Here is a 22702-nt window from a genome sequence, read left to right on the forward strand (position 1 = left end):
AAAAATAGTAGTCCCTATCTTTACTTAAAAAAAAAATTCACTATTCACCCATTCAGGTAAACAACCTTTAACTTTCTTTTCCTTAAATGGTGCATGCTTGTCACAGGCAGCATTGAATGAAGACTGCCATTCATTAAGTGCTTCATTGACATCATTTATATTATTTAATTCTACCCCAATCAATATTTTTGATTGTATCAATATAATCTACTTCATTAAAGTTTTTGAAACATCTGGATCTTACAATTTTTGGTGGAAGTTTCAACTTATTACATTTTCTTACAGCATATATTAATGGGTGGGTGGGTTTTAAGTGCATTGGACCAATATTTAAATGATAAATCCTTGGCGCTGCTTAACCCTTTAAAAGGTTTTTTTTTATTTATTTTGTTTCAAGAAATGGGCTGATATTCGTATCATAAGTTATCACCAAAGGCACAATACCAACAGTCCACACAAAAGAGAATTTGAAAATTACTAGAAGCTAATGATTCGCTTTAATTTTCATATAAGTTAAAGGTTTTGAGAAAAATCTTCGAGTGATTTGTTTAAGTTTTGAGCTCCCACTGGGTATTCAGTACAGCCTAATCTGGTTATCCCCAAGAGCTGATCAGAATCAGGATGCATCACTTGTATACAGGGAACTCAAAACCCCCCAGGAAACCAATTTATTTAACATAGTTTGGCTTCAAGCCACAAGTATAACATTTTATTTATTCAAAGTCCCTTGGAATGTTTTAAAACTTTTCGTGTTTTATATGAATATGAAATATAAATAAGTTCATGGGCCAAAAATGCAATACATGAGCTTAAAATAACTGGTTTGTTTTGGATTTGGTTCAACCTCAATGTTGCTCCTGCCAATAGCTTCATATTTTCTTACACATTTCACTTTTGTGACTTTCTATAAATAATTTATTTTCAATCACTTTTTGTGTAACTTTTTGGATGTGTTATTGGACCAAAACAAAAAGCTCAGAATGTTAGTTTGGCATAGTCAGTGCTGACTAAATGCACCAGGTGAGTTTTCTACCTCTCCAGTTCACACTATGGACCACAATAGCATCATCCCAATGGCACAGCTCAATAACCTCAATTTAACAATCATAGTGCAAAATTTGACCTCAAGTTGCAGAGTATAAGTTTTTGTACCCAAATTTTCTGAGATCATTCAATGAATGTGTAAATGTATTGGGGTTAAAAAACTGTGCCCTGATAGATGAACATGTTGTGAATCCTAGTGTTTGAAAAGACAATCTTTGCTTTAAGGGGGTACTACACCCCTCGATAAATTTGTGTCTATTTTTGCATTTTTCTCAAAAACTAATAATACAGTGGTAACAAAAGTTATGTACATTATAGGGGCAAGGAATCCAATTACTACACTGGAATTTGAGTGACCCAAGACAAGCGTTGTTCGTTATTTATGATAAGAAAAGAGGTACCGCTAGAATGTACCTCATGTTCTATCATATATACTGAACCGCTTGTCTTGAGTCACTGAAATTTCAGTGTAGTAATTGGTTTCCTTGCCCCAATAATATACATAACTTTTGTTACCAGTGTGTTATTTTTTTCGAGAAAAATGCAAAAATAGTCACCAATTTACCACAGGGGTGTAGTACCCCCTTAAGAAACTGGCTTCCTTCTCTCCCAAAGTCTAAGTTTCCTCTCCTCCCAACCCAAAATTGTTTGTGTTCAAGAACTTCAAAGTTCAAAATCTACCTCCTAGACTCCATGTCAAACTAATGCTGCCAGATTATCAAACTGAAATGTGGACATATGTCTAGATCTATTTCTAACTCATTTTTGCAAGCACTACTCAGCTGCAGCGCTCTATACCTTAAATGTTTGTGAGTAACACCTAGTCACTACACATGGGACAGGTCAACTACGGTAATATTGCAAGATTATCAATAAGCAAGGTAGGTATGTCACAATCTATTCACAACCTGAAAGTAAACCTTGTAAACATTACTCCATTGACGTTCTGGCCATCGGAACACTTTTTGCAGAATGCAGGTCTATTGCAAATGCTTTGGACTTCAATAAACTTGCCTTCTCACAATGAAACTTTTTCTAAACTATCCCTGCAAGATAAAGCTAAACTTGTAACCAATAAGCTAAAGATGTCTGTGAGCAACTGCCTCCCCCTCCAGCTAAGACAGTTGACTAATACCATCAGATTATCTAATAACTTCAATACCTGAGAGACTTGGGTAGGTACGAAGGAGGGAGGAGTGTAGGAGATATGCCAATAACATTTCTATGTTTCTAGCGCTATAATGTTGTACAGGAAATCAAGGGTGTTGACTCAACGTTACATCGAGGGTAGTCTAAAGTGACTTGTTATGGTTCAACCCTTTTCACCTAGCTTAGCAATTTTCTTTAATATCAATATAAAAATTGAAATGGTACCTTACAGGAAATATGGCTGGCAGCTAAAAGTCTCCAATAATTTTGCATGATTCAACAGATTTTGTAATTTCTACCAAAATATACAAAAACTGAAATGTTAATTTAAAAATATATTACAAAACTGACAGCAGAAACAATATGCCTAGAACTCCTTGACTTATTAGGCTTGAAATAAAAATGGTTTTAAACAAATCTCACTGATCTCATTGCAAAAATTAGTGAGTCACATCAATTCATTAAGTCATTAAGACCACATGTTTGCCAACGTGAGCTTGCTGTCTTAACATTACTAACACAAAGAAGTGCGTCAATCCATGTGACCTCCACAATACAATCATGAGATAATGCAAAAAAATAATAACAACAATGGGGGGGGCTTGGTACAGAATCAGATATTCCACGTCCCTAATCTTTCTTATGAGCTGACAGCACAAATGATTAGGATTGTAGGTGTTTTTCAAATATTTTTTCCCCAAAATGATCAGCATACAGTAATCATAAGCATTTGTTAAAGTAATGCTCATATAATTTGCATCAACATGTCCCATCGTGGGTCTTGTTTATGTGTTTCCATGAGGTGTGACCAAACCTAGTCAATATTCGCCTAATGATTTGCAGAGAGCTACTGTTTCATTTAACCCATTCATTACACAACACAATCATTTTGGATCAACATCTTATCAAAAACTAATAAACAAAAGAAATGTTTACAATGTGCTGTTTTTAAAAATCCAGTATTCTCCAATATGCTTCAGCTATTGCATGAAGTTTCTGGAATTAAATAACATTGTAAACCTGTAATGGTCCATAAGACCATGGCAATGGATCCTCTGTGGCTTACTCATAGCCGATTCACTACCCCCTCATGTGGTTGTTATAAATTAAACTTTGAATCTAGTTTTACCATGACAACGAGAGGGCAGCAGATGCAGCACATGCAGGGACCAGACAATATCGTACCAGATAAGGCACTTGAAACTTGATTCTGAGTTTAGCGTCCACCGCCCCGCGTTATGAAATTTGTGCCGCGTTTGAGATGTAAAATCTGAAAATAATTCATTATTTTGCAAATTACTACTAAAACCAGAAAGAAAATTTGTTCTGCAAAATTTTTAAACCCCTTTTATTGTATAGAAAGCCTTGAGAACTATTAGATGAAGCCATCTAAATATTTTAGCATTAAAAATATACAGGTTTTTGACCCTTGCTCTATCCAATTATTTCAATTATACCTTTGGGATGTAGACTAGAAGAGAACCTAGCCAAAATGTTTTTACCAGATGGACATTGTTGATGTTGTAAATAATTTTACCAGGAAAGCCCTAGTTTTGACAAATTGGTGCCAAAAATTTATTTCATAATGTTCTGCATGATTGTTATTTTTGTATAAATGAGTCAATCCTCCCCCTTCCCCATTTCCCTCTATCCCCAAATGTATATGGAGAGGTTAGTACAAATTGGAGTGAAGAAGATGCATGGTATACTTTGGAATACATTTAGTTTGTTTTAAAACTTGAAAAACAAAAAGCAAGATAAATTATTATACTTTTACAGGGGTGGAATTTCGTAAAGTGCCACAGGAGTCCAAGTGGATTCTCGCAAGAGAGCTTTGCGAGAGTCCATGGATTCCCGTAAATGGATTCTCGTTGTACAATCTTGCAGGAGTCCAAAAGGTAATATATATGTAGGCCTACGTAAAATGCATTCAAACAAACAAACTAACAAATAAACTAACAAAGTTAAGTTTTTAATATGTGTCATCACACTCTCACTTCCATTGCATCTTTGGTGACTTTTCCTTTTAATTTTGAAGGCTTTGAGTTTTAAGGCGTGTTGAACTTAAACGTAAGTTCACTGAGACGATCATTTCCAGCGGGAGTACACATGGACTCTCGCAATAGGACTTTTACGGGAGTCTCTGCGAGAGTCGACTCTCGGACTCCCGCGAAATTCCACCCCTGCTTTTAAATGTATATGTGTGTTTATGACATTATATTGCGACTGGCGATACCCAATTAAAATGAACAAAAGCGCATTTAGCATCGGTAAAAGGCCGCTGATATGAAACCTTGAAAATAATGAATAATGAATAATGAAATAGTTGCCTCATTATGAGCTGAAAAAAATGGGACGCTAAACTCAACATCAAGTTTCAATAGCCTAAAGCCTGGTGGATAGTCACAGCGTTTTTCTCGCAGCGGCAAATCGCCGCGATTTCTCGCCAACGTGTGCGACTTTTCGGCGAAAGTGTGCGACTTATCACGCTTTCAATTGCGAGAAAAAATTATAGGCTGGCGTTGCCAGTCTATTATGGTGACATATGTTGCCTAAATAATAGCGTCTTCTCCATTTTTATGCATTTTATAACAGTGTCATTTTCGTACCAAATATAATAGGATACCAGTGATTTTTGAAGGACAATTTAAGATTTTCTTTCTCTCTCTCCAGTCTCTTGTGTTTTGAATATTTGCCTCGAAATAGATCACATGTAGGAAAATAATAGTCTTGCACATTGGCCAATACTCCGGCGGAGTCAAACGGTCAGGCTAAAAAACCTAATAGAGGTTATCCGTGTTCTATAAGTTGCATATCCTATCAGCGACTGCTATACCTTGTTTAGGACTTTCAAAACAAGTACCTGCATGTGTAACCATGACTGCTTCAAAATAGCCCGCCAAAGTCATGCAGGTAATCCGAGGTCGTGCATTGAATTGGTTTGAATGAGGAATACTACGGGAATCAGCGCCTTTTGTTAGAAGTCACGCATGAGTAAAGTGGATAACCTCTATAGGCCTGTAGTAAAATAATAATAATAATTATACAGTAAATGGTAGGCCCTATAGACTAATCCAATTTCACGCATTCCTACACCTCAATGGCAGCCATAGCTGGGTCCCCGTCGGCCCCATCTCACCTAAAATATGAAATGATGCGGCCTTGGAGGGTATTTTAAACTGCATTCTATCACCCGTGTTAGACAAAAGAATGATGGCAGTTTACAACACAAAAGAATCTAACATCGAATTTTAAGCGGCTTTAATCCACCCAATTGGGAAATCACAACACCAGTTTGGTACTGCGGGGACCCAGTAATGGCCGACCAAATCCTGTCCATGATTTGGCTCGTTGGATTCGTCTACCACTGAGGATCATGAAAGTAGTCTAGATCACCGCACATACTGATGCACATACGACTATTAAATTGTGCTGAAAAGATCTATCTCTTCCCTGCATCCACACCTTCGATATTGTTCGTCGGTCAAGTTCGCCATGATGTCTGTGATTTCTTCATGCTTACTTGGGACAGAAAATCGCCAGCTAAAATCGTTTTCAGTAGAAAAAATTTCAACTGGAAATTTTTCTATCGCAACTCCGTCGGCGGCAAAAATGGACTCGCTAGCGTTTTCCGCTGAACAAGTGCGACAAAGTCGCTGTTCGTCGGCGGGAAAAAAATCGCGGCGATTTGCCGCTGCGAGAAAAACGCTGTGACTATCCACCAGGCTTAACATGAATCTTGATGTATGTTTGCTACTTACACAAATGACAAAATTTTAGTTTCTTCAAATTATTTAGCATTTCTTCACCGAAAATGTCTCATTGTTTTAACGAAAATTCCGGGCAAAAATTATATTAATATAAGTCACTGATTTTGTTGTCTTTCTAAAGGGCACGCACAGTACAAGCAGAGTATATTTTTAGATAACAATGTAATAAGCAATGTGAACTACAGAGGGAGCTGTTTACACTACTGCTATATTGATAATCAGCTGAGGGGTGTAAGACAAGACTCATTTGCTGATACTGGATTCCTAACTCCAAACTTCTTTGTGATTTAACTTCTTTTGGTGCTAAAATGTTCATCTCACTAATCCAAATTCTAAATTAACTAATTATAATTTAATATTTGTTGCAACAATAATTATAACATTCAAGGTTGGGTTGAGAGACACTGCTGTTGAAGATGGTCAAATTGATTAATTTGATAATATTTCAAGTTGAACAAAGTCACCTCTAGGGCTAGCGATATAACAATTTGTCAGACAAGTGTCACACATTTGGGCCATGAAATAATAAATCAATTAATTTGACTATCATCAAATGACATTATCCTACAATCAAACCTTCAATGTTATGGTTTGTTAATTAATAGTATAACAAAATATTACAAGTGCTAATTGAAACTTAACAGATATGTGTAATTGTAAAATGCTGCTAATTTCCAGTGTAAGGCCACTAGCAAAGATCAGTTTAGGTTGAACCCCTTGAACCAAACACGTGTCCAATATCACCGCTTTAATTTGTTATGTTTTTTTTTAAAACCTTACATTTCCTGCAAACTCCAACTATTTCTGGAATGAGGTTCCCAATTCCTCACTTCTCCCAGGCCAATGACCATTAACCCTAACACCCATAAATACCATGACGATAACGACTATGCATCATGATGCCGTGATGCAAACCCTTCAAGTCCTATATGTAATCACTTCAAGTCCTATATGCCCCCAGAATCGCAAAACCGCCCTGGCTACCAGTCAGTCATCATGTACTTGGCACGCGAGGGGTCTAAGTCTGAAGTACGGGGTACCAAGTGACTTCTTTGTTCATCTTCTGTCCTTTTTCCTATCTTCTTTAACTTCCGATAGCAAAACACAGTGTTCAGTGTTAGGGTTAAAGATGGTTGTGGTACACCCTATATTTCAAACGCATACGACTACTCTCAGGGGCTGATATTCTGAATCTAGTTAGTTTTATTATTTACTCAAATCCAAACAATCCAGCTGGTTCCACATTTCAGGAAGAAAAGTATGATATTAGAAGATCATGTAACCTGAAATTTTAAAAAAGAGCATACTATTCCAAATGTCTGCTATTCTGAGAATCATAAAAGCTTGATACCATATCAAGGTAATACCATATCCCGCATCTGTCCAGATACCAGACACTCCTTCAGAATAAAGAACCATAAAATATCAAGCCTTTATTATTATTATCAGAATAGCAGACTTTCAGACCATAGGGCTCATACTACCAGTTCTTAACACCTCTGTACCTGTTTATTGTTTGATAATGCTTGTCCATAACCCATGGCTTTGGCTCGTTTCTTGCGTAACTTCTCCTCTTGACGGTTGATTTCTGGGTATTCTGCTAGTGTATTGTACCAACTAGACAATAACAAAACACATAATGAAAATTTAGTTGAACAAAATTATAACACTCTGAGACAGATTATCTCATGTTCAAAGCTTGGGTGTGCCCGAGGTGGAATCAATCCTATCCCATTATCACCCAACTTTACAGCAGGTTTAGGGAAGGATTCATTCAAACCTGGAGGTCACTAACAAACTCTGTACATCCATACTACAAAGATTGACATCTCTCCTTGCTGTGCACACACCCTATACATGTACTTTGGTTCACTTTCAGTTCAGTAGTGAAGTCAATGCTTGTAGGCTCTGTGCAATCAACTAACATACACCATTCGATACTAAAATATGCACCTATGTCACTACCAAACTCAAGGTGAACCAAAGTTTAGGTACATTTCAGTTTTATAGGCCTACATAAAAAGACTCATGAAAGGTAAATACATTCAAATGTTCACATTTCCTTCATCATACACTTAAAATCAGTTAATGCTTGAAATGGGTTCCTTAAAATATAGGATGTGCAAAGAAGGGGTAATGCTTATTGCCACATTAAGGAGGGGAAGAGAAAACTTTCATTTCTGCAAGAGGACGTTATAAATTTGCTCCAAGGGTATTCGCCCTTTGCACAGATACGCAATCTTGCTACCAATACGAGGTTCTCCCTGCAAACGCATGCGCAAAAAAGTACATTTTTGCTTCTCTCATTTTTAACACCGTGCCATGCCAGAAGGCTTTCGCAAAGCAAACACGTTTTATAGACGTATGCACGCACAACACACACTTTCCGGGTAGAACCTCATTTTGTGAAGACCGTGTGATCATCGAATATCATTGTGGCTTTCTCATACTGATGGATCTTAGATAACTATGAACCATCCTTTGTATTATACTGATTGAAGAGGGTGATATGGTCACTACTGCACTTGGCAAATCATGTAAGGCACTTCACAGATTATATAAGAACGGTTTGTAGCTATCTGGTATTCATCAGTATGTGAAATCACAACACAGCATTATTGTACATTCCTTTACAACCCTGTGCTTGAATGCAAGAAGGTCACAAGTGCTTTATTATGACTATTGGCTGTCGTAGTACATGTTAGTAACCATTGGTTACAGCTCCAAGCCTAGGCTCATACACCTGTTCCGAATTGTGATATGCCATAGGCTTTGTGTTGTGATCATTTCAATCAGTGGTTCATAACAAAGAAAGCATGATCCAGTTGACCTAGCAATGGTCATATTCTAGTGTGCACTACTGCAACGAATTTGCCATGGAAGTGACGTCAAAATCAGATAAACTACCATAGCAATAGAGGAATATAATTTTTGAATCGATCGCCCTGCACTACAAGCAGATTGCACTAATCACATGTTTATGTCAGCAAACATAGATTGAATACAATACTACTCTTTTCAAAGATACTAATCTTACAGGTGCAAGTGATCAGCCTTTGTTTAACATCTATCATGATTCAATGCATCAGTACAGCGTGAACGTTGTAGTGCAGGGCGATATAGTCAAAATTGTATTCCTCAATTGCTATGGTAGTTAATCCGATTCAAACCTACCTGTCTTTTTCTTCCCTTGTCTCTGCTCTGATATAAGTTGTCTCATCAGGTGTGACAATGCCTATTGAGTGCTCTTTCCCTGTCAGCTTATCTGCATCAAATACGTTGCTACACTGGTACATGTTGATGGATCCTTGTGGTATTGTGTTGGGCTGTAATGACACACAAAGAACAGATAAGGAATTATACCTTCATGTCAGTTTAAATAGATACAAGTTGGCATACACAAATGGCAAGAATCCAAAGTAACTTTAAGTTGGATATGCGGGAGACTTCTGTTGGCTTTTGCTGCATATAATTCAGTGCATGCCTTTGTAAAATCAGGTTTTGATTCTCTGAAGATACCATCTGTTTTGAAGAAGAAACACTACCTGCATTAGGGTACTTCAACTAGAACTTTTTGATGTGGAGAAATACATGTCATAACTTGCGTCATTTATATCGGAATTATTAAGACAAGCAAACAATATTTTCCCATCCCTGGCATCCACATCTCTGCATACATTACCTGTGTATACATACACAAGGGTCAAATAGAAAATAATTTTGAAATGATTTTTCGAAGATAAGTGATTCGTTTTTTGACATTTTCAACCTTGGCCTTCTTTCCTTCTGATATCAAAATAAACGTTTCTGAACAAACTGGTCACTTTATCACAAGTCAATCAATCTATGTAAAGATTAAATGAAATGTGGAGCTCAATAGTTGGAACTTCACTCTAGAAATCTCACTGAAAATTAATCATAACATTATCAAAATTGTGTTCTCATATTAAATATTCAACTTGTTTTCATGTATGGGTGAGCATTTAGGATATTTTTATTATTGTGAAATGTACTTTGAAAATCCCTGAAATGTTGTGTTATGATGTAGTAGTGTTGTTGAATAGCTGACCTGAGATGACCTTAAGCGAGTTCACAACATGTGTCTTTAGTCTGGGAAGATAAACCCCTATGCTATACTGCCTACCTGCTAGTCTAGTCTCTAGCTCTGTGCACCTGTGCCATACATCTGTGCTATAATTGATGCAAGGGAGTTGAGCTAGGGTAATGTTTACAAGACACAAGAGGCACAAAGGAATAACAGGTAAATCTGGATGGGGTAGTGTTCTGTAGAGTTCAACACTTACAAAGATTGACACTTAAGTTGAATCTATGTGATGCCAATATTATTACTAGGTCTACATTTAGGCTTTGCAAGTTTGCAGATGTGATGAGCATAAAATATCAAATAAACGCCCCGCAATAGTAGTCCGACGACGCGTCGGACTTGATTTTTTTAGGCACAATCTATGTTGCTCAATAAAGATGAACCAGGAAAGTCCACCAACCGGGAAAGTCTACCAACTGCAAAACCGGAAGAAATTTTCCTTGGGTTTCGTGGTTGGTGGACTATCACATGGTTCATCTTTATTGAGCAATAAACTGGGTCCTACTCATTCGACTACCCAATAGGAGAGCATTTAATATATGAAACAGGGCCTAAAGCTAAATATATAGCCTAGGCCTATGCCCTCATAATGAATTATGTTCCAACTCAAATGGCACAATATTCTTTCCAGTTCAAAGGCAAACTATTTAAAACTTAAATAGGGTACAATGTTACAATAATTTCATCTTGTCTATTTAATGTTTCCTCTGCACATGCCTGATGCATTTGATATGATTCTATTTGATTTTGATGTCTTACAACAACCTACCCAGCCTACACTCATTCATTACAACCCCCCACCCCACTATTTCTCTGGCAATACACACTGGCAATGTTCCAAAAATGTAACAAATTTTGACTATTGAGTATTGTTTACTATTTATATACATTTCTAATCATGTGAGTAGGCCATAACCTTTCCTATGTGGTATTTTCAATTTCAACTTTACTTCTCCTCTTGCATAGACCCTGCATAGGCCAAACAATGAAAATCATCCTCCTTTTCAGAAACACAATCCTTGTTTTCCTCCTCCAGTTGTCATTTATCCTTCTTGATATAAAAAGCATTTGGAGCTGGGAAACATCTGGGGTAATAATTCTGATAATTTAATGCATTCATAAATTAGCCAAACTATAATTTTTCCTCAATATGACAGGTCCAGTAATTCATTGCCCTGAATATCCCCCAACCCTAACCCTCACAATACGTTTCGGTGCTACAGCCAACTTTAAAATAGCTGCAACATTTAAAATGAAAATGTTTTGAGGTATTTCCTTTCTAGTTTACATATTATTTAGGATCAGTATCAAAATATGTGTTCACATATGTTCATTTGCCTTGAACTAGTGGTCCAGTGATTCTTAAAATAATCAAGATTTCGGACTTGTATCTGGGGTTGGACTTTCAAACCTACATAGTCATTGGTGGAATGATGGGTTTATGGTGATATGTAGTGTCCCTTTGTGGGTTCAATAACATGGTCATTGGTCGTATTCCTTTCATAGTTGATCTACAAACTTCACTCTGAGATATTGATATCATATTTATTCATTTTAGGCAAATATGTTTTGATGAAACTTGACTTTATTATTATAATCTGACATTTCCACACATCCATTAAGACCTCCCAGCCCACAACTTCTTTACCAATATAAATGTAACATCAAACTTGATTTTTTGATGAAACTTGACTTTTAATAATTATTCTGACATCCTCCCACTAAAATGTTACACTAAAGTTGCAATATCTAAAAATATTTTCATGGCATGCATCCTGATCACACTGAGTCATGTAGATTTGATATCGCCAACATTCTCAAGCTATGTCATCCCAATATCATCAGTAATATCATCTCAATTTAAAGGGGCAGGTCTTACAGCGCAGTTCTCAACAGCCAGCCCGCGGGCCACATTTGGTCTGTCCATACTGATTTGGTCCTAAAACAACTAAACTGGGGCATATATTTGGCCCTAAGAGTAAGACCACTAACAGTCAATTTTGAGTTTCCCCGTCACATAATTTCTGAAAACAAGTGAGGTAACTTTTTCATTATTCATTATTTTTCTGCCTTTCATTATATGACCAACACGCATGTAAATTGTGTTGTTATTTGTCGCTCACTCACTTGAAGATGGATGTTAAGCCCAAATGAGATTCAAAAGTATATTAAAAAGAGTCTGCAAGGTTGACAGCAAAATGTATGTTTTGATTTTGATTTTTCCACAAAAAATAAATGGATATTCATCATTTGTTTTGCAAATATAACCAGTTTTTATCAGTATTTTTGGAAAATCACAATAATGAATTCAAGTGAGGGTCAGAAAATGAAGTGAGGGTGGGTGACGGGAAACTCAAAATCGACTTTGATTGGCCTAATCAAGCATAAATGTGTGAGAACTTGCAGGCATGACCATGGACCAGAAGTTTATTTCCCCCAATGTATCATGTCAAAAGATGAAACACTGTTGCAACCTCTCCATTCCAGGGCATAATCGCACATCCTGGTCATTGACCCATGTAAAAACAACTAAAAAGTGAAACTTTTTACCAGCAGTCAGTTTTCAATTTCACAATGCTGAAGTGTGAAATCATTCTACCAGCTTTCTGAATCTTGTGACTTTCAGCCCACATGACCAAGACTCACAGGAATTTATTGATATGAGACATTTTGAAACTTGACAAGAAGTCAAGATTTACAGGGGAGTCTTAGCAAGGCTGTTGATATGACAGGCTGAGAGGTCCTTGTCAAAAGGTTTCCCAGGTCAAAGTGTATGGGAGGCATTCTTGCCTACAAAGTAAATGGTATGACTGATATACAGCTTCATTTTATGTGTGTGGGATTGGAGAGTGGGATGAAGATTTCTTCAACTGTATAATTTAAGAACCAGATATCAGCTTTTACAAATGTAGGCCTACAATGATTACAGGGGTTCTCAACAGGGGGAGGGGTGACAAATATTTGACTCTTGACCAACAATAAAATGTAAAGGAAAACATAAGAAACTGGGGTGTATTTGGCCCTCAGGCATAATGTAGACCCTATCTAATGTGTTTGTCCCTCTTGCAGCCCTTAAACAAATTAACCCCTGTATTTACCTGGTGCTATAAAAATGATGATAATAGGCCTACTGGTCAAAAACGTGTCTTAATGCACTTTTACATTGGTGAAATTCACTTTCCCAGACCAGAAGTGAAGAGTAATTTCTTTCTAGCAGCTTTTCTGGATCTCAACTCCCAGATAGGTACTGAACTTTTGACATACTTGGAATAGATAAGGTGCTTCCTTTCTATATCAAAGGTTATCTAAGTGTGTTTCCCTATTTAAGATTTGATAGCATCCTATGAAAGAAGATAGGTAACTAACCAAGGAAACTATGCATGATACAGGTAATAAACCGTAACAGGGATAAGGTCCAGGTAAGAACACGAGGACAGATGACATTTGAAATGATCAGCTATGATTCAAGAACACAAGATGGTGAACCAAAGGTTACCTAATCTATCAATTCCATCTGCAGGCCTAACTGCAACATTATGTATAGGCCTACATCAAACCAGTAATGACTGAAGAGGTTCATCAGGTGTGTCAATTAAACGGCTATTTTTAAAAGTTCTTTGTCAAGACCAATGGAAAACTGATGCTTTCTGCTGACAGTTTCGCCAGAAACCTTCTGGCTTTCTCAAAGCGATTGATGTTGTTATTGATCCATCTGCTTGGAGCGGGGATCCTGGCCGGATGTTACTGTTTCACCGGAACTACTCCTGTCTCCAACTTTGGTCTTGAATAGAGGATCGAAGATGTGGCTTAGAAAGAATGTCCCCTTGTCTCTGTTCATGGTGTTGTCTTGACATGGGTCAAGGAATCAGTATGGATATACAAGAGAGGAGACAACACCATGCACAGAGACGAGGGACATTCTTTCTAAGCCACATCTTCGATCCTCTGCTCAAGACCAACGCTGGAGACAGGAGTACTTCCAGTAAAATAATAACATCCGGGACGCGATTCCTGCTCCAAGCAGATGGATAACAACACCAATCACTTTGCAAAAGCCAGAAGGTTTCTGGAAAAACTGACAAAAAGTTTTCCTTTAGTCTTGACAAAAAACTTGAAAAAAGCTATCAAACCAGCTAATTCAAACAACCCCTATAATGAAAGACAAAGATAAAGACAATTTATCGCGTCTGACGTCACCTGTCAATCAAACTCGAGCACGGTTTGTTTACAAAGTGTCGTGATGATGACTTGCTGAACGCGGATTTATAACCGGGCGCCTTATTGTTGATTTTGCACCTTTCGACATGCAAACCATCTCAAAAGTTAGGTCTTTATAGTAGGAAACTTTCTTTGGTGAAGGCACCATGTCCATCCACAATGCCTAGAAAAGCTGCTTTTTGCCTTGTAAAAGTACGAACTTTTTCGCCATTTGCTGCTATTCCTTTTCTCCGATCAGCACCAGATAGATCAGTCTTCCTTTTACGCGCTGATTAACCTGTGTAAACCAATCAAGGATCGTAATTGACAGTGACATCAGACGCGACAAATTGTTTTTATCTCTGTCTTTAATTTTAGTATCACCTATATGTAGACATACATTTGTTGCTGCTGTTTTTTGTTTTTTTGGGTTTTTTTAGTGACCCTCAAAATTCCAGCAATTGCAGAAAGGGGAAAGGCCAAAGAGTACCACAATGGTGAAATCTTAAACAATTGGATGCTTACACCAACATTTAAAACTGGCCACCTTGAAATCAAAAGAATGCATTTGAATACCTGAGTGGAAGAAGGGCCCAACTCCATTTTTTTACAAAAATGAGTTAGACCCATACTTTTATTGTCAGCAGACTGTTCTTCCTTGTGTGTGAAAGATGAGCCAAAATCCATGCTCTAAATAGTCTTCCATGTACACTTAATCATGGTTTTCATGGAAGAATGGCCCAACTCCATGGAGTTGGGCCCTTCTTCCACAAATATTGGGTTAAAGAAGAATTTTGTTCATCCATGAAATTTGCTTTTCACAACAATAAACTTTCTTGCTAACATATTACATGCTTCTATTTGTACTATTAATGGATTTATGTAACTATTTATAACACATCTGCTTACGGAACTGGTACTTGCAGAATATTAGTGGAAGAAGGGCCAACTCCAGCTAGTATTAAGACCTGTACCGTTGCCATGGAAACATCATATATAATTTCGAATGTATGTAATATTGTAAGTTCATGTATTGAAGGTCCCCTGAAGATGAAAACATTCTGTCTATAAAACTTTTCAAAATATTAAGTTTTTTCTTAATATCTCAAAAACAGTTTTGATGGAGTTGGGCCCTTCTTCCACTCAGGTATTCATTTATATCATAGTCCCCACGCATAGTAAAATTCGTTTTGAGGGAATTAAAATTGAAAGGAGGTCAAAATAAAGGGTTAGGATTCATTCCAAGGCATTCTTTGTTCAATTGACAGGGGTTACATCCAAAACCACAGTGAGTTATACATATTACATAGGTATTCAGATCTACTTCCATGGTCATGTATTCCCTTCCCAATCACTCTCCTCCAAACTTGGTCAATTACTGAGGAGGTGGGGTAAGGGCATTGCAGTAGGGAAATCAGTTAATCCCCTATCAGCACTGATAGGAAACACTCAAATCAACAACTACAAGCTGTCCCTTCCTCTATACCCAGGTAGGTCTGTTGCCATGGTGATGGGATGCTAGGTGACAAGATCAGCACAGATTTGCTGTGGTGATTTAGCTCCAAGTGATCCTAGGAAATTGATCATTTTGTTGGGTTCCACTAGAAAAATATGGTACATCACGAGTGTTTGATGTGAAAATTTCCTGCTTGAGATTTATAAACAAACTGCACGCACTTGTAATTCATAATCAACCTAAAAATGTAGATTGACCTTGTGCTATATATAAATTCATGAATTTTACATTTAATTTAAATACAATGCAGATAACTATTTCTGAACATTTCTGCAAGTTTATTTGAATCATGCTTCCTACATTTGAAGAATAGGGAAGGGGGCAAAATATGGAAATCATTTGATTCCAGATTTAGATTATTAATGACCCTGACCAATTTATATGATCAAAAATTATACATCTGATGTGATTCACTAACAATTGATGACCTGGTTATTGGTACCATTTTGAGGAACAGTTAAAACGTAAAGTAGCAAAAATCAATTGTGACAACCTTTTAGTCTTTTTTTTATAGCAACGTTTCACATTGAAAGCACACACCCCTACCCCCATACACATCCACACATGCCAAGGTAAAAAGCCTACAGGTCTACTCTTCCTCACTCAAAATGCAACACTTCATTCTATGTGTACATTTGCGTGTACAAAGAATATGTTGAAAGATTATTTTGTCATGTTAGTGCAAGAACATCTGCATTTTTGTCATTTTACAGGAGAAACATTTTTGTGTTTCATTTATTTTGCTGATTTATTGTTTTTGAAGCTTCCAATTATTTAAATAAAATTTAATTAATTGCTTCTGAGAGTTGTAAAGTAACTTACAATGCGTGCATTTATCTGCATTTTCATAATCCATTTTATAACTCAATTTTGCACAAAACAGTGTCTGTCACTTACGCCGTTCTTGCGCTGACTTGACAATTCAAAATTGACAATGATTAAAAAAAGACATTTCTAAATTTAGACAAGTCAATTTCTTGTTAAAGTGCATCCAAGTCTGCAGGCAAGTAATCTGATTCTAATCGAATCTGGACGGGTACTTCTGCCACCATGCATCAATTACAGGGACCATGGAGCAAATTCAACAATCGTCATATTTATCTTTCAGGGTGGTACTGTTGCTTGTTGTCCATTGAAAATGAGACATGATGTTTAGTATTCACTATTTGCCTTCTATCCCGAATTGTTCTTAAAGAGGAAGCCCCACCAGAACAGTTCTTCTGGGGTGAACCAAACCTGCCTGGTTATCAAATTAATCAGTGACAAGGTTATCTCTGAATTTGACAGGTGCTAATTGATGCAATAACATGAAAATATCAAAATAACCAGGCAGATTTGGTTCACCCCAGAAGAACTGCTCTGGCGGGGCCTCAATAACAACTTAACAGATTTTGAATATGTCCCAAAAGTACAACATCCAGCAACCCACAAACACACTTGACAACGATTGCCAGATAATAAGGCCTACTTTCTGGAGTAGCACTCTTTCCATTGTAAAATCATACATCAATGTTTAGATCAGGGGAGTTCTTCAAAAAAATTTGTACGGGGATGTGACACACAGTTGGTCTCCACTGACTGAAAACCCACCCATTAATACACTGAAATAGCTGAAAAGGTACCCCAAACCGTGGCACATCCTCATATACCTTCAACCAGAAAGACCCCTCTGTCCCTGTAATTTTTCTGTTGCCCCATCTTTCCCTTTTCCTTTCAGTGTTTTCTTGTTTTCTGCCTGCCATCTTCTACATGTATCTACAGCTAAAACAAAATAGTGAACCTCCCTAGAAATTTTAAGCCAGGGTCATATGAGTGGTATTATATCATTACGTCATCATTTCCTGATTATTATAATAATAATGCATATGATGCGTTACAGTTAGCACTATTATATGCATCATCATGTGATCATGGTGATGAGATTCTCCAGTCCAATATGTGCAGGCTGGGTGACTTTTATTGTCTTTTTTTAACCAACGTCAATCAATTGACTTGCGTCATGGTTTATATTGAGCAAATAGGACACCAAAACACTTACTCTATTATGCAACTGATACAATATTGTCATCATTAATAAATGATTCAGTTCAGATGATACATGATCATATTTACACCAATTATACAAGCAGTCATATGCTTCTCTTGACATTCAATTGCAACACTATCATGTAACTCTGTAGATTCTGTTGAGTGACCCCAGCCTAAGTGAAATGCATCATGCCTTCAAAGTACACACAACAGATTTGCCAAGCAAAACAAAACATGAAGCACCTTGGTGAAGATGTGTAAAGACACATGTTTTCAAGTCATTTTGATGACAGAGGAAAGCATAACAGTTATCTTTAGGCCTCTGGAATGTTGATGAGTTTGTTTATCAGGTAGGTAACATCATAGATAGTGAAAGCCCCTGATGTGTGATACAATCTGATCCAAGTTGGCAATAATGAACTTGAGAGTTAGGCACAAAATAAGGAACAAAAAATAATAAAAAAACTTAAGAAAATAGATGTGTATAAAAAAATTCATAACTTTGCAATCAATGCTAGGGACGTAGGATTTCAAAATCAGTAAGCTTTTACTTAAAAGTACGGAGTAAGTTAGAAATGGTAAAAACTTGATTTTTAACATTTCTGACTTTCCGATCAAGTCACAGAGAGGAAATAACTGTCTCAAGAATGTTCCCGAACAATGTTTTGAAATCAAATTTGCTCACATCCTTAAGAATATTGAGCTCTTTATAAAGTGATAACTTAAGTTATACACTTTCCTCTGCAAAACTTACAGTGAGTTTTGAAAGTTGACACTACCATGCGTAGGGTTATGTAAATCACACCTTACAAAATAATGTACCTCCTATGGGAGAGTCAAACAGTTGAAATATCATCTTCATCCTGACTTCCAGAATGCACAGTTCATCAACTTAAATTTCATGTGCAAGCATTTGAACTGAACATATCATCTCCGGAATGAATCATGGACCTTTTGAGACTAAGCTCACATTCAAGAATACATGCCAGAACTTTGACTTGGATAGTGAGTCTTTAAATTGGTTCAACAGAAAAGAACAAATTGGCTCCAATCAAATGTTTTCACTGTTCCAGCAGCGTTACCGCTGAGCTCATGCTCTGTGACTGAATAACATCCACCTGAGTGATATGCTTTACATGTTAAGTGCCATGCTCGCATCAAAGGAGGTATGGCGCCATGAGTGGGATATACGTTCCACACTTAATTTGAACTTGCTGATCGAGAACATTAATGATTATAGCGTAAAATGTTCATAATTTAACATGCTCATCCTCATTAACAAAGATTAAAAAGCTTGAATAAAGCTTGAATAAACCAACTTAAAAATCTCAGTTATTGTGAACTATTACTTGACTACAATCTTGTCCCAAATGATTCATAAAGCCTCGAAAAACAGTTCACATTATATATTTTAGCTGTTAATATTTGGACTCAAAGACAGAATTGTAATTTAGAATGACTATCAATGTCCTGCCTTCAGAAAGAGACAAAAACAATCTGACTTTTTTAATTCGAAGTCGATCTGTTAGACATTACTATGGAATTAAACTACATGCGTTCAATCTATTGCAGAATGGCAAAATGGGTTGAAAAACTCGTAGAATGTGTCTCTTTAGTATGTAAAGGTACCGGTAACTAAAAGAGTTGAGTACATGGTAAAGGCCAGGCTAAACACAGATACATGTACTAGCTACCAGCTCAAGTTCAGAGACACTAAATTCTTTACCCAAATGGATTGAAACTATAATAATTATCTATCACCACAGAATTGTAAGATGAGCAAAAAATATCAAGCTATGCTTCTCAAAAGGTCAAAGTGGACAAAGACAAAGTTAAAGGTGAAAGGCACAGTTTAGGTGAAAATAAATGCAACTTCAGACATACAGTTTCTTTAAATTAGTTCCAGAAGGGATACCAATTGGCTATGGTTCAGATTTGGTCAAGCCTGAACTGTAAAGTGTCTTCTTACAGATAACAAACATATGGTAAATTACAAAGTTGAAATGATCTGAGTTTCAGTTTTGGTGTTTAAAATGCAATCACATTTTGATTTCCAGCATTTACATGTGTAGTGTCCAATTTACATCATTCAAATTGAGACCTCTAAATATCATTCTGTGCCCTATATTGGCCTGCAAAATTTCATGTTAGTAAATGTATTTTGAAAACAACAAATAGCAAATACAAACAAACAAAATATATTTAATAAACAAACATAACAGCAAGTAGTTGATTGTGTTCAACTACCAAACAGACGATCAATATTCTGAAAAATGATGATCAAAGTGACATCACTGAAGCTATGCTTGATCTTAAAATGAAACTATGGTAGGCCTCACAAAATTTCAAAAGGATATTTTCAAAACTGAAAGAGCAGATGCTAAGAGGGGATATACCGCGCCATGTAAGACATTGCTGTGGCTTTTTGGGTTGTTTGTACATACATACACACCGGCGTGTCCAGGATCTTTTCCTGCGGGGGGCTCAGCCCCTCTTTCAGATTTATGTGGGGGGCTTGATGGCTAAAATCGCCAAAAAACGGCTGATTTTACATGATTTTTAACACAGTGCGGGGGGCTTCAGCACCCAAAGCTCCCCCCCTGGACACGCCACTGATACATGTAGCGCTTTTAAAAATGTTTCACATGATTTTCAATTCTACGAAAAGGTCTGACACATCCCTCACCAGTCAACACAGAGTTCAATATCACAGATGGAAGCACTCCAAGCTTAAGCCAAGCTTGACACAACAAGTATGTGCATCACCAATAAATGCAGGTAGCATGTTCAGATGAAATCCAGAAGGGTAAAGTACTCCTTACCAAAAAGAAACTATTAAAGTGACATTAGGGCTAAAACTTTCATAATCATACAAATAATAGTCATAATTTTTAGGCCATTACAAGATATGTCTGATAATTCAGGGTGCAAAAGACTTTTTCACACAGGCTATGTGGAATTTTAAGGCAAATCACCCTTAAGCCAACATGCATTTTGAGCCCTAAGATAATAAGATATCTGAAGGTGGGTCAGAAGAGAATATGATCTAGCAGTTTTTGCACTCAGATAATGAGACAAATAAAGCTGACATACAAGAGGAATGGTATGGGCTCTATAAAAGGAGATCCTATGGCTTGATATAACGGGGTGTCACTTCTACCCCATGTACATGATTTTTCTCGGAAGGGGGAAATCGGCCTAAACCTTTGTTTTGATATATTGGCTTCCTTGACTCATTTCCTACAAGATCAATATATTAATATTAAGATACACAGCAGTTTTTTAAATGGCTAAAACTGGACAAATATGGCTCCTGCCATCAATCCCACTTGCCTTAAACCTGTCATAAACCATACCAATATGAGTTACTAGAAACAGCATTAGACCTAAGAGAAGTCACATCCTAAATCTAACCTTGCTTGTATGAACACACATTTGTCAGATATTACAATTTCCTGATGATAAAGAATGCAATGATATGATGATATTAACAGATGATAACTGTCAAGTTTTCAAGCGTGTAACTACATGTGCGTAGGCCTACATTAATTCCTGCCAGTTTCGTAATATTACATTGGTAGAATCGGCAATATCTTACTCATCTGTCTTCAGTCTATCATCATCATCAAAGTCTCTAACTTAATTGATGTGGATGGGCCGTGTCATTCAGTATGTTCCTTATTTTCCCAAATTTGATATAATCTTACTGTAATGTGTTGTATCCTTTTCCCAGTTTTAGTACTTTGTGGATAATTATCCACTGAAACACCTTTGACTCCTTGCTTTGTCCTCGTTTGAGCACATCATTAGTTTATAAATGATCCTGTTCACATTAGGAAATTTTCTTCTTTTGACGAACCTCGAACGAAGATTACAAATTGTTTTTTCCTAATGTGTACGCACTTTTCTTCCTTCGACAAAGATTAAAATTGCTTCGTTCAACAAAGCTAAAGAGGTTGTTTCGACGAAGGAATACTTTGTTCGACGAAGCTAATTTTGTAATGTGTATGGTCGCTTCATTCAACAAAGGAAAGTGATCATGTGACAAGTGACCTTCGCCGGCTTTAATAATAGCCGGGCGTTAATAGCTTCGTTCGAGCTTTGTTAATTTTCATGAAATGTGTACAGTGCAATGTCTTCGTTCGGTCTTCATTCAGCGTAATGTGTACGCATGCTTAATTAGTTAATCAAGATTAACTATCTTCGTCGAATGAAGAAATTTTCTAATGTGAACAGGGTTAATGATGCAACCCTAATTTCTGATGCAAATCTTAGCTATTTACAGCCCCGTTTACAGCCTGCCTGAGAAAGTTTCAAACTATGACTAGACAACATTGTAACATTCAAATTTCCGGAAAATTATATTGAAAATATTTTGATCTAATCTTCACTGGGCAATTCTGAGGGAGCGGCAGCCACAGTGCCACGGTTCTCCAGTGACATTAGTTTTCAGAGGTCATAGTAAATGGAACCTATCTACAAGTTAAAGCCCGAAGTTTTCTGTGTTGCAGATTGTCTGCGAAAAAAGCCGAATTACGATGAAAATCAGAAAACGCAGTTTTGATAAAAAGGGAATAAAAAACCCCATCAAACTCCACAAAAAAACAAAAAATTATGAACAATCTTATCAATGGGAACTGATATAAATATTAAAATAAGCTTCAAAATGTAACATAATAAACAATGTTTTAAAATAAAATGAGTATTCTACATCAGGCAGAAATCATAAAATAAAGCTTTTTGCGAAAAAAAAGTAAACATTTTGAAAATTGCATATTTTACAAAGCAGAAGTTAAGAAAGAAGAAAGTTAATGGAAACAGATTGCTTCGGAGTGATTCTGCCAGTAGAAACACAACATTTAACCGTTGCTGGGCATTTTACTTCTTTTTATG

The 22702-nt window shown here is 36.7% G+C and overlaps 1 protein-coding gene across 1 annotated transcript in view; it reads right to left on the reverse strand.

Annotated features, from left to right (window-relative positions):
- Nucleotides 1–22702, reverse strand: part of LOC140150317 (uncharacterized) — a 171461-nt gene that overhangs the window by 92648 nt on the left and 56111 nt on the right. The window contains 2 exon segments of the mRNA XM_072172326.1: nucleotides 7469–7580; nucleotides 9138–9289. Of these exon segments, the coding sequence (XP_072028427.1) occupies nucleotides 7469–7580; nucleotides 9138–9289 (264 nt within the window).

The sequence above is a fragment of the Amphiura filiformis genome, chromosome 4 (genome assembly GCF_039555335.1).
Source record: "Amphiura filiformis chromosome 4, Afil_fr2py, whole genome shotgun sequence".
NCBI classification, from domain to species: Eukaryota; Metazoa; Echinodermata; class Ophiuroidea; order Amphilepidida; family Amphiuridae; genus Amphiura; species Amphiura filiformis.